Source organism: Daphnia magna, linkage group LG1 (genome assembly GCF_020631705.1).
Source record: "Daphnia magna isolate NIES linkage group LG1, ASM2063170v1.1, whole genome shotgun sequence".
Lineage (NCBI taxonomy): Eukaryota > Metazoa > Arthropoda > Branchiopoda > Diplostraca > Daphniidae > Daphnia > Daphnia magna.
The window spans coordinates 12,928,592-12,944,211 of record NC_059182.1 but is presented as its reverse complement, the minus strand read 5'-3'; the positions used below and the strand labels follow the sequence as shown (position 1 = coordinate 12,944,211).

Here is a 15,620-nt window from a genome sequence, read left to right as displayed (position 1 = left end):
GTTGTGTGTGTCCTGTTTTGGGTTCTATTATATTTCACAGGCAGTTTTTTAATTCGTTTTTAAAATGGAAGGATCGTTTAGAAATTAAACGAAAAAATAATCACGGTTTGTTTAGAATGTTGATGGCGCTCCAAGTTTAAATATTCGAGATTTTATTCATTACTGAGTATTCTATTCAAAAGTAAAAACCAAAAGAATTTTTTTATTTGCAATTTTTTTTTTTGCATTTTGTTCAATTCGATTTCAAAACGAATCACGTTTTCCTTATTCGACAGTACAGTGCTATTTAGCACCCTGGTGCACCTTTTCTAAAAAGAGTACAAAAAATAGCTGTAAAATGAAATATAGCTTATATTAGGTATGCTAATCTATGACCTACCCCTATGTGCAATAATACATTTACGCGTGTACTTGCTTTAGAAAATTAGTCTATATGTTTGTCTTTAAAAGCAAGAGAATACAAAATTGATTAACGTCGTGTATGGTCTACATCTTTAGCTTCGACAATTATATCAAACTATTAAGTTTAGGCTGGAAACTAGACGACAAGAACAAATCTTTGGGCCAAGAATTTCGATAATTTCGCTGACTGGTGGCCCTTCCTAGAAAGTGTATATAAATATCGTATTACAGGCGCTACAAAACTGCTTTTAGATGGAATAAAATTACAATAAAGATGAAAAGGTACCAACTTTGAGTCCTGTTAAGGAAGACCGCATCAATTTCATAACTTCATTTACTTTCAAGTTATGTTCCAGAGCAATTTGTCGTAACATAGCCGACACTTCCTTTTTTTCTATACGATCATATTGGTTTAATATTTCAACAACTCGAACAATGACGTTTCCTGTTAATGAGTAAAATAATTAAAACGAGACAGATTGTTTTTAGAGAAAAGCTACCGTGCCAAAACTAATTAAAATAGGGAAAATACAAAACATACTTGCTGTAGACGGATCGATTTTTGAGATGATTGGATTTCGCTGGGAACTCCACAAAAAACCCATATGCGGATCTGTCAACTGCCGCAATAGATGAATTCGACCCTCACTTGATGCCCAATGAAGAACCTTTAACAAACTAGCATCTTGTAGCATCTCCTTATCGATTGACGAATGGGGAATATTCTCATAAACCAAGTGGGACAGTTGTTTTCTCATTTCATCCATTTTTTCAGGTTGGCTAATGCGATTTTGCAGAGCTAATCGATTAAAATTATCGAGTCGAGTCATGTCAAGTCTTCCTGAATGTGTTGTGACACATCCTAGATTAAACTTCAATTAAGTCCGTTTAAAAATAAATGAATAAATAAGATATACAAAATATGAAAATAAAAATAATACTAACAAAGAAAAATAATAATAACAGTCCGTACCGATTTGGCCAGCTCAGGGAGCGAATGCAAATTTTGTTGAATGTCTATGGACGACGAAAAACCTCCGCCGACTAAGCAAAGCAAGCCAATGATGGCTTCCGGGTAAAACCCTTGAGATCTGAAGTAGTCCAGCCTGATGTCATCTTGTCTTTTGGACAACTTTGTACCATCTGCGTTCGTTATTAACGGCAAATGAGCGAACCGAGGTGGATGCCATCCAAATGCTCTTTTAAATGGAACGACGCGAAAGAAATTTTTACATGTTGCTTTTTCGGAAGACTAGGAGGCAAGTTAAACTGACTTGTATAAAAGGACATGTTTAGCAGTAGAGACGAGCCATTCGGTTCCTCTCAATACGTGGGTAATTCCCATCAGATGATCATCTATTACGTTAGCTAAATGATAAGTTGGATAACCATCTTGTTTCATTATCACCGGGTCGCCTTCGTGCAAGACCGCATTTCGATCAACGTCCCCATATACCAAGTCTTGAAGAGGTTCTTCTAAAGAACTTAACTTAAATAAATCATATTTACAAAAACATCAACAAAAAAATATTTTTTCTACTACCTTACAGAACAAAAGTAATGTTTCTTTACCTTGAATCTTATGCATGATGTCATCCCATGTTGTTTTTTTTCTTCAACCTGAGAACTGGACAGCTGACGACATCGATTATCATACCGAGGAATGGCACCTTCTCTTATGGCCTCTTTCTTGACAAATTCTAATCTTCTCTCAGAACAAAAGCAGTGATATGCATGCCCACTCTTAATTAATTCTACAACAAATTGATTGTACAAACATAATCTTTCAGATTGTGTGTAAGGTCCGAAAGTTCCATTTTTCACTAGATGCAAAAGGTGAAATGTGTCTTGAAAATTGTAACTTAAACTGAAAATTTTAGTTAAATTATGTGATTACTAGGACTTTCATCAGGTGATAGACCCATCCAGTCTAGATCCATCTCTAACTGATTTGCTGCTCCTGGTACTAAGCGTTTCTGGTCTGTGTCCTCAATCCGCAAAATAAATTGTCCATTATTGGCTTTCGCGAATAAAAAATTATACAGCGCTGTCCTGAGACCTCCTAAATGAATGTAACCTAGGAAACACTTCATCAGTAGCTGTAATTTGGTCAACGACAACTATTTAAACTAACCAGTAGGGCTGGGAGCAAATCGAACTCTTACATTTCTTGTACGACAAGAAAGGTGGAAAAATCGCCGAGAAAACTTACTGAACATTTTTCCACCACATTAACAAAATGAAAATATATTCTTTATATTGTAAACGCTCTTCCGCATTACAGATTGTGGTTTTGTTTATAATTTTTTTTTCATAGTTCACAGATCAGGTTCTGCTACATTTCCGGCATTGCCTGATTGCGCATTTCAGTTTTGGTGATTTGCAAAAAAAAAAAAAAAAAGTGAAGAAAAAAAAAGAAAAAAAAAAAAAAAGAACGAGAGTTATAGAATATTACTTTAAAAAACAAGGAAAAGAAAAGAACTATGGAATGGAAGTAAGGAACAACGAACGACAAATGAACAAATCAAGTGAATCGACAACGAGTTCCGTCATGGCAGAGTAATAGAATACTATTCCCTGTATAGTATTCTATTACTCTGGTCTCAAGAACCCCCCCCGTCATGGGTTCTTAGACCATGGTTCCGTCATAACTTTTTGATTTGGAGAACCACTAATGGCAATTACGCATTCAAGTAATTAATAAGTCCCTCTCCGATTCCAGTAATCATGTCTGTCTTCAATATTTATTTTTACGAAGTGGAAAATTCAAATGACAGTAGATGAGGTGCAACAATCGCATTGCATGTGAGTGCACGTCATAAAGCTAAATATTTAGATACGCTAAAGCAAAGTAATAAATGCAGGTATAGTAACGCAAATTTTGGGTTGAAAGTTTTTAAATACTTCTAGGAAGATGATATACGTTACTTTATGTCGTATATGAACTGGTAGAAACTTGAAAGTAGAAGTAAATAAAGGCTTTTCATAGAAACTAGTTTCACTTTTTTGTTTTGCTCATTGGAACAAATACTGCGCTGGGTTTGTCAACATCATCTTATGAAGTTTGTCTATAGTTGCTGGACCATCTAATGGTAAATAAAAGATATATAAGAAAGAACCTAACTGATGTTGTAATGGTGATTTAAGCTTACCCATCTGATACCAATCCGAATTGCCAGCATCACTTCGAGCAGCATCCACAGCGTTGCGCAAAGCGAAAAGAACAGAGACTGACATGCACAATGGCGGTTCACCAGTAGCTAAGAATAACGGTTTCGTTTTATTAAACTATAATTTCGAAACGTTTTAAAACCAAGATCAACAATATATATGTACCTTTAGAGCGTAAAATGCCGAATGGGTGGGCTGCGTTTTTCATCATTGTGACACGGAAATCCACTGGAACGTCAGTATTCAATGGAGGTTTGTAGTTCTAATCAAAGCGTAGTAAAGCATTCAATGAAATCGATATACAATACTGAATAAATAAAAGCGAGACATAACCTGTATCGTATACATACCCAAGTCCCACGACTTAACTTTTGCCCCGTTACTGGATCATACTGAAATAAAGAAAACTCGAAGAATTACATTAATGTGAAAATTGGCACTTTAACCGCCTTCGCATGCAGAACGAAACAAATGCACAACACACCGTAATCTTCTCGCTTGTCCATAGCCCAACTCCCATCATAAATGCCCCCTCGATTTGTCCAATATCTATTAACGGACTTATGCTCTGTCCAGCATCTTCAAGGATGTCTACTCTGCGAAGCTATTAACAAATAGATTAAATTTGTCCAGGACCCAGAAGGAAAAGAACTGATCTGTTGCTCTACAAACCAGTTTCTCCCCCGTCAAAACATCGATTTCCACTTCTGAGACGGTAGCGCCGTGAATGATGTATCCTTTTACCTTGTCATCAGATGTATAACTTGACAAAAATTAAGAAAGCATTAGAAATAAGGGGCAAATTAATAAAGCTTTAAAAAATTTAAAAAGAAAATACTAATGGCGAGCAGTTAGATCGACGTTAGAATTAAAACAGTTTTCCACAAGTGCGGTCCAGCTGGCATCTGGTGATTTCTCTTTAATGGGAAGCATCCTGTTCATTAACTCTTGGCACGCTTTCATGGCAGCCTATGCTAACCAAATTTATAATGACAATAGACGAAGCATTTATTGGAAATTAAAACTTACATAGCAGTTCATCTCACTCGTTACACTGCCTCCGGTGACCGATCCATTAGTATTTGTCAGCGTGTTAGTTGGCTTGATCGAAACCAGCGAGAGGTCAATGCCAAGTTCTCTTGCCACAACTTGCGCAACCTGTTATGATTTGATTGAATTGAACATTATTTAAAATTAAGTCTATCTAGCATTTATTACTTTGGTGTTAATCCCTTGGCCACATTCAATACCACCATGAGAAACGGATACAGATCCACCGTCATGGTGAATAGCTACCAGAACGTTGTAACGAAAAGGAAAAGATTCAACGGGGTAAACCATAGGGAGCAGATTAATTCCGCGTTTTTTCCATCGATTGTTCAAGTTGAATTCTTTTATCTGGATGAACAAGATTAGTCTTGACAAAACAGACTCTGCACAAAATTATTTTGAAATACCTCGACTAGACGTTTATCAAAATTCGACGAGCGGCGTAGCTCGTCAATGATCTTTCGCATGGAATTGGCTTCATCGTTTCCGCTAATATTTAGGTTTTTCAGCCGGAATTCAAGGGGATCCTCCTTACGGATTTTCGCCAAATGCTCGATCAAATTTTCAATAATTGCGATCCCTTGCGTAGTTCCTAGAAGGTACAAGTGTTATATAGCAAAGGACGAAACCTTTCTGGAAATCAATTAGACTGTATAACACATATAAAACGCAATAGGCATCTTACCAGGAGCTCGACAGTATGTGTTTGAAGGCGTATCTGTTTGCACCAACAAAGGAGTAAATTTCCAAGATTTTGCCGCGTAGCAATTTTTAGCAAAAGAAGCAGCAAAAAAAGCGGTTCCTTCGTTAAAATTGCCACCACAATCGCTGACTATCGTCAAATCCACAGCTTGTAGAAGCCCATTCTTATCGGTACCAGCCTTTTAAGACATGTAATGGTGTATAAATTGGGGGGGGGGGGGATGCTAAAACGATTAGCTATAATAATAATTGTTTTTTTTTCATTTATACCTTATATTGGCAATAGTACGGAAGACGTCCACCAACGAGTGCCATGTTAGAATCCAAGTCCAAGGAAATTCGAACGGGTTTAGACAGTTCGGAGGCCGCTATAGCGCAGGCCACAGCAACTAGTGTAGAGCGTGATATTTTACCACCATATGAACCGCCCAATCGGCGAGTTTCAACGTTCACTCTAAAGATTTACATAGTCAATTATTATCGCGACGTTAAATTTGCGTCGCTACTTACTGCGCCTTATTAAGGCTCAGACAACGAGCCACGGCATTTTGCACTGCGTCTTGATCTTGGGTTGCGCAAAAGACATCCATGCCATCCTCTACTGGAACGCATGCGGCAACCAGAGTTTCCATATAAAAATGATATTGGGTGCCAATTTCAAACTCACCCTCGACAACGGTTTCAGATTGAGAGAAACCATCTATTAACAAGTGAGAGTGCAATGAAGAACCAATTTAACCAACGCAAATTCGCAATGCCGAAAAAATATACCTTTTACGTCACCAACGTCAAAAACGTTGGGCGGACCAGCAGCATGGATCATTGTTCTTTCTGGATGCTTCATTGCATCCTTAATTTTCAAAACGGGAATTTGACAGTCTTTATAAGAAACTCGAACCAATTTAGCCGCCTGGGCTGCTTGGCTCTGTGTATGGGCTACAATGAGCCCAAGAGATTGGCCAGAATACAGCACCTTACCAGAACTAAATACCTATTTGATATAAACAAGAAATTAAAAACAGATGCGATATGGTGACAAAAAAACTATATTCTACCTCTTCGTCGGTTTCGCTGTCGAAGGCGCCATGGGCAAAAACAAATAAATTGCCAGTCTTAATGGTTTTCGCATCAAGAAAAGCAACGACTCCTTCCATTTTCTAAACGAGACATTTCATGTTCTGTGTTTGATGTAAAGTGGACCAAAACTAAAGTATAATGAATTACCAATGCTTCAGAGGCGTCTATCTTATCAATTGAACAATTAGCCATGGTGCTCAAAACAAAGGCTCCGTGCAGTTCATCAGCTCGCAAAGACATATCATCGATGTATTTCGCTTCCCCTAGTACGTGAATGCAACTATTATCCAAAAATCCAGTACTTCTCTAGATAACTGCACGAAAATTACCTGAACATTGTGCCCGCGCTTCTATTTTTATCGTCGGTTGATTAACGGGCCATTCTTTTGAATCGGTATCATAGTCCTGCTTGCCGACCATGATATCACGTACTAAGTTATGCGCGCCAGATTTCAAGAACGAAGATGATTTTTCACCGATTACGGTCAATGCAAACTGCCAATCGATAAATAAACGATGGAAATTTAATTAAAAGGTTGAATTTGATTGAAAACATACCTTGTAAAATAGACCCTGGGCAACACACTTCAGATAATCACTGTCCGGATTCAGTAAATGCTCCTCAGGACACAATTCTTGTTCCAACACGTTTAGTGCACCTTGAAAAATCTTTTCGTCATCCAGGCATTTATCACTCAAAAAATTTTCCGTTTCACTAGCGTGTATCTTGAATATATATTGAAGAATTTGCATCATGCAATTCATTAAGGAAAGGAAGCTTTGAACGGCAAGTTTATGATTACAACTTACCAGCGAGGAACGAATTCCTCCAAAGATAATCGTAGGTTTCCCTACAATGCGGATGGAATCTTGACGTAAAATCTTAGCGCAAAAGCCAGCGTTGATGTAAGCATGAGCGTTGCATGAACGAGGCATTATTTTAAACGTTTTGATAATATGATCCTTCGACAACGGAGGAAGTTCAACGCTAAGAATAACACGACCCTTCATATCTGTTTCAAGGAATTGAGGCAAACCAAACTGTAAAATCTCTCCATCACTTCCCACTAGAAATATAAAAGATATCAACGAAATGATAAACACGTAAAGAAAAGATTAGCTGGAATAGCCTTACTGATGGTAACCTTTGCTCCTACAGTTTCCAGAACGACAAATAAGTCAGAGGGAAATTCACGGTGAGCGTGTTTCAACATTAAGTTTCCTGCAATACTTCCTGCCTATAGTGAAAAAATTGTCTCCAGTTTACTATCTGCAGTCGGAAAATCGCTAGAAAATAATATTTTGCCATACATTTCCGTAGTGGAACGCTTCCCAATTTTTCCTATATGTTCCGCAAGAATTTGTCCATACCAGTAGTCGGTATTTGTAGATCCGACAGACGAAAAAATCCCTTGAAGATCTGTCAGATTTACTCCGCCACCAACAATGAGTGGGGTATTTTTGGAGATTTTGTGCAAATCTCCAATATTGTTTATGTCGACGTACACGTCGTAAGGTCCATCAGTTTTGTAAACACCTGATACAAAGCGTCCTGCAATTTTTTATTTGGCTTGCATTTGTAACATTATTTCCTACCAGTTCCTGTGTTTCCAGCAACAAGACGGTATTTAATGCGTTCTCCGAAAGATTTCAAAAGCTTTGTCAGTTGCTCTAGCGATTCCGGTCGGTACCAATTTCCCATTTGAAATACTTCCGTGTTATAGACCATTACTGGTTACGCAATTTCCTGCACAATGCTGCACCAGTTTTCGGGCAAAGTTTATTGCCCAAATCCTAAAAGATTTATAAGGTAAAATTCAAATAATAAGATTTAATGGCGAATGAACAGATAAATTTTTTTACTTCCAAATCAACGCAACGTGATTTTAGTTCTGGAGGCGCATCCTTGGCGAAGGTCTTGAATGCATCCATAATGGGGCGGTAACCGGTGCAACGGCAGATATTTCCGTCCAAGGAGGATTCGATATCTTTCATAGTCACATCAGCCCCATTCTTCTTTTGCAACAAGCTAAATACGGGATGCAAAATACGTTTAGTTGGACTAAAAAGTATTTAAGAGGTGAAAGGCGTAAAAATAGTTCAAGGAAGTCTATTTAACGATTTAAAGTTCACATTTCTTACCTATACATAGACATCACCATACCAGGAGAGCAATAACCACATTGACTTCCATTCATGTCCGCCAATTGGGACTAAATTTTTAATTACAATTTTAAAATAAAATTCTAGTGAAAAAAAAAAAAGAAAATACTTGAACCGGATGATATCCGTCTTTTTTGTTTCCTATTCCCTCAACTGTAGTTATCTCCCCGCCATGACAGGACATCAACGGCAACAAGCACTATTTAAACACAAAAAAATTGATGTAGAAATTTTTGCCATATATCGTACCGTTATTTCATTCCAAACATACTGAATTAACAGCACGATGTTGAATGATTCCTGTTAGTGGATCGCCCTTTGAAAGCGTCACTACGCACGCCCCACAACCTCCTTCCCTGTACGAGATTATTAAAGGATAAATTTTACCAAATTTAGGATTAAATTGTTTTAGAATAAATCACATAGGCTTTGTCACTCTAACCTGCACATCCATTTGGTTCCCAGTCAACACAGCGTTTCTGCGAAGGAAATCGACTAATTTTGTATCGGCGTCTACATCCCGATTGACTACAGCCATACAGGAAATGACGTTGGAACATTAAGTACAAAAGATATACAACTGACGTTCTAATTCTAAGGCCCTAACAAAAATGACTTTGCAGTTATTTTTCAACTGTAATAACCCTTTTTTTCTAACCCACTTTCTTTTCTTTGTTACTGTAGTAACCTGTTATTGCACGTGGTAGACTTTCGAACGATGCTAGAATCATTGGGGTTGTCATAATTTTAAACATCCCCCATACCATCCCCAGGATTTGTTCTCGTGTCAGATTTATTTTTACTACTGCACTGCTTGTACCGATCAAATATTATCTTACATTGTGGCATAACGCTATTCATCAAAGCAGATGTCTCACTAAAAGACCAGGAACAAGTCAAGCCAAGTACCCGATGAAGCCTAACTAGTCTGTTTTCTCGATTGAAGGCTAGATGTTGGCCTCCAATTCTAACAAACGGTTCATTGGCGAATAGACAATCATTTATTGTATATAACAATGACTGAATTTCATATTTGTTGCGTTCAATGCGGAGGATTTCTTTAATTAGGCAAGACATCCAAAAAATGAGAGAAAAATACATCAGAACTTTCAGAAGCAAGTTCACTTGATTTTCAGCAGCCTCTGGACTGTCAGGTAGAACTACACTTTTTATGAGACCGTATTGAAAATTCTGATTGATTTGATGCTAACGTGACTCGCTCGAGCGAATTATAGTAGCTTCGCTGTGCATTGTATGAAAAACACCTGCAATTTCTGAACAAGAAAATGCATAGTGCCAAAAACATTGCTTTCTATGAGCCACATCTTAGCTTTAATGGAAAATCATCATGATGTGGCATATTTTTACTTCAACTTTCTAAGATAAGTACTGCATCACACAAGCACGATTAGTTCGTCTGAGTGATACTGCAAGATTATGTAACAATGAAGAGCAAAACAAAAAAAAAAAAAAGAAAAAACGTTCGACGCTTCGACCTAGCAACAAAATAATATAATGCATAAAAATGCATACCTGAATATTTTTTCCCGTTGATTACGAAATCAATACTTGCTGGAATATCTTTCATTATGGTTGTAAGATGTTTTTACTCTCATCAATTAAACTGAAATTATGAGAACACAGAGAACTCAAGTCAAACGGGTACCACATGTAACGCGGGACTGATAATAACAAAGCAAGAACGTGATGGCGAGAGAAACGGGACAGCAACGCTCCAAGTGGTCAAAATCTGAAGAGAGCTGTGTGTCTTTCATCTAAATGATGTTGACACACTGTACTGTTTCCTCAATTTTTGGGAAAATAAAATTACTACTTCATATTTAAGATTTACAATTTATTCATTCACAAAGTAAGGGTTGAGCTGCGTTGGATAAGAGTTAAGAAACACAAAGCACAATCGATTGCATCAAGTTCAAGGCACTGAGGTCAGAAGACTCGCAATATTATTGTTTCGATATTTTTCCGAAGTGATGATAATAAAAAAATAATAATACTGGTTTAACAATAGTTCCAAATTCTTTCACACAAAACACATAAAGTGATTGGCAAACCTCACACAAACGAGTAATCAGCATTCAGTCAAAAGATAAGAACAACGAGTTTGGAAGGATGCAAAAAGCAACAGTTGAAAAGGGAGGACAAAAATCCATGGCACTTTCAAATAAAAAATATCAGCTGCCTCGTTGCAAACGGAAGCGTTATGATGTATCAACCATATGAACGGTGACAGGTACAATGAGCTGGTTAAGGCTAGAGTCGGGCAAAATTGTCATACCCAGCGAGTCGTCTAGCATCCGGATAGGAGGGGAGGAGTGCAGGTTCATAAGCTCTTTTTGCCGTTTCTCGTTATTCTCAGCCTCTAATTCGTCGGCCGATTCAAGCAGTGTTCCAGGTGATGTAATTCGTTGATTGGCGATTCGTCCCGTTGGGTACACGGGCCCAAGAGGAGACGAAGCCCGTGATGAGAAAGAGCCCGTTGATACGGAGCGGCCCGTAGGCCGATACCGATCCCGCCCTACAAGCAGGGGCTCGACGTAAGATGCCGTATGCTCCGAATCTTCATGCATATCATGCGTCATCGTTGAGTAGCCATGATCTGAATCACCACCAGCTGGGCGTCGATACCCTGTGTTGACACGATAGGGCGAAACAATCGCAACATTATCCAGCCCGATGCCACCGGCCAGGCTGAATTCGTGGGTCACCACAGCCGTTGTCTCATCCCCATCTGGTTCGATATCGTCGTGTTCATCCATGTCGTTGTCTAACTGCGTCATTCGCAAACCAGCACCTGATCCCGATCCATAGCCTCCACTGCCAACACCGTGATTGCGTCGCCGTGTTTGCTGGCGATAACAGTAGATGGAAAGAGCGACAAAACAGAAGAAAGCCATAACCCCTCCGGCCACCGGGCCGACTGGGAGCGACTTGAATGCTGAATCTATATCCGCTGTTGACATGCCACCATTGTTAGTATCTTCAGTATAAGGGGAAGATCCTCGAAGTACTCCACCATAGCATTTAAAGTGTTGTGTACAAAAAGGAACCTGTTATGATTTTTTGCAATAATCAAAAAATGATTAAGAAAACTAGGTAATCTTAAAGGTTGATAATGGAAATACCTGGAGGGAAGAATGTCCGTCTGTATCCCTAACGCACCATTCACAGCCAACTACACCGAAACACTCTCTTTCTGAAAGACGTCCCTCACAATCGAGTGCCAAGCAAGCCGGCAAGAGTTCAACATCCCGTGACCGCTGGGAAGGAGGCGGCGGGGGGGAAGAAGACATTTCAGGTTGGGCTGGGCAAGTTGGCAATCCGTCAGCTTCAGACTGAACCGTATCTGACATGTTAATGCATGTGTCTAGTTCCAATGGGCATTCGCACGGACACTCGCATTCGCTTTGTTCCATGCGGTGGCAGTTTAAGCAGAGCCGGTCCACCTAATACATAAAGAGACATTTAAGGTTTGTGTTGCAGATCGAAATCGCTCTGGCAGAGAAATTCTTACCGTTGAGCAAGGACAGAACGCGGTTGCTGATTCACAGGTTTGATTTACAACACCGACGAACAAATTTGTTCCCTGGATAGCAACAATTTGGTAACGAATGCAATGCTCGCCATGAACTAGATTGGTTAAAACAGGAACTGGCATATCTGGGGAACCGCTACTGTCAATCCACTGATCATTGAGCGTCAGATTTAGCTGATAAAATCGTTGAACGGTACGATCCGGATAACTGGAACATGCCTTCTTTAGCACGAAACGGTCATGGTTTAGTAAATCTGACGCCACCAAAGGTTCATGATGCGTCAAGTGTTGTTGTTCGATGTTGCTCTGGCTTCCTGGAGGTGATGGATCCAACAAGTTGGGATGGACCAGCAAGTAACCACGTTCGTCCATTATGAAACAACGGATACTGGAGCCTCTAACTTGGCCAGCTCGGTCGGGGCAAAATGGCAATGTAGCCCAAAGCATTCGATGCATGTAGGCAAGTGTCAAATCCGCTCCCAAAACTGCAACAACGTCGTCCGTGGGACTGTGACGTGTAGATGATTTTCCCTCGTAAACAGTGTGGCTAATTGAGACAACATAGCCCGATCCGGAAGGATCCAGCGACGGACCTGTTACAACAACTTTACCAGGGAATTCAACGGCCTTCTGATACCAAGGGCGACGTAGTGGATCAAACGATGCAGGCCGGACAGTGGCTGGGTATTCGATCATGACACCACTGGTGGCTGTGGCTGCATAACGCCGGACGATAAACTGGCTTAGTATCGAATGGCTAAATTGTGATCTCCAGTACGGAACCAGCTGCGCTAAAGCACCAACATCCGAACGGACTGCCGAACGCAGTCCCGGGTTGGCTATCAGCTTAGTTTTGTCACTCAGGAATGCCATAAACGATTGGATAACCAAAGGTGATGGTTCTGCCCATGACTCAAATTGGAAAGATGACACGTGCGCGGCAGGTGAAAGGAACAATGATCCTGCTGCCAAAGTAGAGTGCTGGCGGAAATAGCGACATAAATCTACTTTACTTGGGCTCGAAACAACATCTAATCGGTGGTAAACCAGGTCAGGTAACGACGTGGGTGGCAACCGGCGTAAGGCTTGGACGTCTGATCCATCCTTATCACTCCGCGTTACGATGCAGGCGATGTATGGAGTTGAACCGACTCGCTCCCACGTATACGTCAACGTCGTACTCTTGACTCCATCTTCCTCTTCTTTGTGCTCTGTAGATGAAAATATTAATTTCCCGCTACCCGAAGTGGAGGTGAGGATTCGCCTGCGAATGGCTGCAAATCCACTACGGTATTCCAAGAAGCCAATGTCTGTAGCAACTGTTTCTTCGGAGACTGTATTTGGCCGGGAAAGTGTCGGGTGCATTAGTACGGTGCCTACAAAATAAAGTTGGTTAATTACTAACTGGATGACAATTTAAAATTGCATTACCAATCATATCAATCAAAAAAACGTAGCTGCGGCCACCAGCAACATTAAAGTATGTGAAGTCTTCAACTAGATCGGCTAAATGTATATCTAGACCAACAGCACCTACGAGCAGATCCAAGTGAAAACACGGCTGTGTTAGACTAACAACCAATCCTGTAAGACGTAGGATTTTGTTACGAATGAGCTATTATCACATACATTCTCTTAATGTTTTACCTTTCCCTAATTGATCCCAATAAGGAGGAGAATATGTGACGGTAGTTTGTTGCACAGCTGAAGAATTTAGAAGAACGGATTGATAGTCCCCGACCGTGGAAGAAAGCCAACGCGTCGAGTTGATGGCCAGGGCTTGTCCACGCATAATTGGAAGTCTTTCGAGCGCTGCAAACGACACGTTGTATCTCGAGTAATTCTGGAGTGCCACGTCTTGCAGAAATGCTTTTTCATACATGATTGGTTTACCATCTAAAAGAAATGAATTCATTTTTAGGTTTTCATTTTGATAGCAAAGAATAACTGTTACCATCAATCAGTGCATAAGTATTGATCACTAATCGACCCTGGAGGCAGAGCTGACCAAGAGCTATTAGTTCTAAAACCTGTCGAGGCTCTGCTAACGAGGACAAAAGACCGCGGCTGATATACATCAACAGCACTGGATTTGAACTGGCCGTCGGGCAATCACCCATTGAAGGGGGCATATGGCCACACGTTTGATTGCCTGATGCACAATTGTTCGCTGACGCTTGTGAATTGGCTGCCTCATTCCCACTCATTAGCATAGCTTGTCTAGCCATATCAAGAGCTTGCTGGAACCCCAAGCTATGATTGGCAGGCGCTTTGGCTTTGGTCAAGCTTTCGATGAATCGGCTTAATTTGAATTTAGTTTGGCGGCTTGCGCGTGTCATTCCACGTGTAAAACAATCACCGACACCAGCATAGTGAAGTTCATCGGACAAGGCTATCAAGCCAATGTGGTCCTTATCCGATAAGCTTGAGATGATATACTTTCCAATAGCTTTTGCTATGGATAGCTGATTAGGACTAAGCGCACTGCCATGGTCGATGACCATAACAACAAACTTGGGTTCCGGATAGACTGAAGAAAGATATAAATTCCTTCGGCGGAAACGGTCTCCAGCTTTGTTGCAACCAGATTTGTTGTCAATGCGGTGAGCTGGATATTCGCTTAACCCACCATCCGCACTAAGAAAGTATTGCCACTTGATGGAAGGGGACATTTTCAAATTGTTTGCAAAAACTATAAACAGAATCCAGTAATTAATTGATTTGCAATGCTGTAATATAGCAAACTTAATACCATCAGTAAGATTATGTCCTGGAGCAAAACTGAGGGGTTTGTGATTTGGTACAGTAACATCACAAGATAGTTCTTCAGAAACTGGAGCCCCAAAATGGCTTTCATACCTGTTCAGCAATGCATAAAGAGATCACACTTTACACATTAATGGGTGTGTAATTTAAATTTGTTTACCTTAGCATAGAATCTGGAAGTTCACAGCAAGGGGCAGGTGTGCTTAATGGTCTGTGCAGATGATGCCAAAAGAGTTCTTCTATGGCATTTCTACTTAGATTGACTAAAGAACTGTAATGTGATAGTTTGCGTTGTAAGCGGTCACTGAGATCTTTCACCCTGGAAGCATCATCTTTCTCCACCACACCAAATGGAAGGGAGTCATATATAGTTTGTAAAGCTGTCACACCGAGCTCTTCATTGCTGACTGTGCTGAAAAAAGATGCAAGCATCTGAGAGCCTTCATCCAAATAAAAACCTTTGATAGGTTCAATTTCTTCTTCCTCAGCCAAACCAGCACCCATCCACCTGTTTGGATTCCTAAGCTCTTTCTTGACAGAGGTCCTGTCACGATCTTCTGCACTGACATCTCCACCAGTGGAAATATTTGAAGAATTATCGGCCAATAAAACATCCAACAGCAATAGAAGCGTTATCAATAGGTATTGCCGCAAGCAATAGGCCTTTGACCAAGCCGCCATGATGTTTAGGTTTTGGCTTTGTTTAGGCGGCCGCCGTGTCTTTGATCTCGGTGAT

The 15,620-nt window shown here is 40.1% G+C and overlaps 3 protein-coding genes across 3 annotated transcripts; all 3 read right to left on the bottom strand.

Moving 5' to 3' along the window:
• Positions 1-465: 465 nt before the first annotated feature.
• Positions 466-2,738, bottom strand: LOC116932210 (probable glutamate--tRNA ligase, mitochondrial). Its single transcript, XM_032940016.2, has 8 exons — positions 2,537-2,738; positions 2,300-2,479; positions 1,975-2,225; positions 1,677-1,891; positions 1,376-1,601; positions 944-1,274; positions 693-847; positions 466-602 (listed from the first exon to the last, which is right to left on the bottom strand). Exons 1-8 carry the CDS (start codon positions 2,619-2,621, stop codon positions 513-515), a joined length of 1,533 nt encoding a protein of 510 aa, XP_032795907.2. The 5' UTR covers positions 2,622-2,738; the 3' UTR covers positions 466-512.
• Positions 2,739-3,127: 389 nt separating this feature from the next.
• Positions 3,128-10,259, bottom strand: LOC116932201 (indole-3-acetaldehyde oxidase). Its single transcript, XM_045180328.1, is given in 32 exon segments — positions 3,128-3,488; positions 3,555-3,662; positions 3,739-3,835; positions 3,924-3,965; positions 4,058-4,177; positions 4,246-4,336; positions 4,412-4,542; positions 4,603-4,731; positions 4,792-4,971; positions 5,031-5,215; positions 5,309-5,504; positions 5,596-5,779; positions 5,836-6,025; positions 6,097-6,316; positions 6,381-6,482; positions 6,550-6,665; positions 6,732-6,897; positions 6,961-7,128; positions 7,213-7,469; positions 7,538-7,640; positions 7,709-7,744; positions 7,746-7,939; positions 7,999-8,123; positions 8,125-8,156; positions 8,158-8,196; positions 8,266-8,431; positions 8,545-8,615; positions 8,675-8,764; positions 8,837-8,921; positions 9,008-9,027; positions 9,029-9,093; positions 10,099-10,259. Coding segments are annotated over 32 exon segments (3,834 nt in total). The 5' UTR covers positions 10,154-10,259; the 3' UTR covers positions 3,128-3,417.
• A 146-nt stretch (positions 10,260-10,405) lies between these two features.
• Positions 10,406-15,577, bottom strand: LOC116932190 (VWFA and cache domain-containing protein 1). The gene is made up of 8 exons (XM_032939994.2): positions 15,045-15,577; positions 14,871-14,977; positions 14,073-14,810; positions 13,766-14,014; positions 13,550-13,702; positions 12,098-13,494; positions 11,709-12,029; positions 10,406-11,633 (listed from the first exon to the last, which is right to left on the bottom strand). The coding sequence occupies exons 1-8, from the start codon at positions 15,563-15,565 to the stop codon at positions 10,785-10,787; spliced, it is 4,335 nt and encodes a 1,444-aa protein (XP_032795885.2). The 5' UTR covers positions 15,566-15,577; the 3' UTR covers positions 10,406-10,784.
• Between the last annotated feature and the right edge of the window lie 43 nt (positions 15,578-15,620).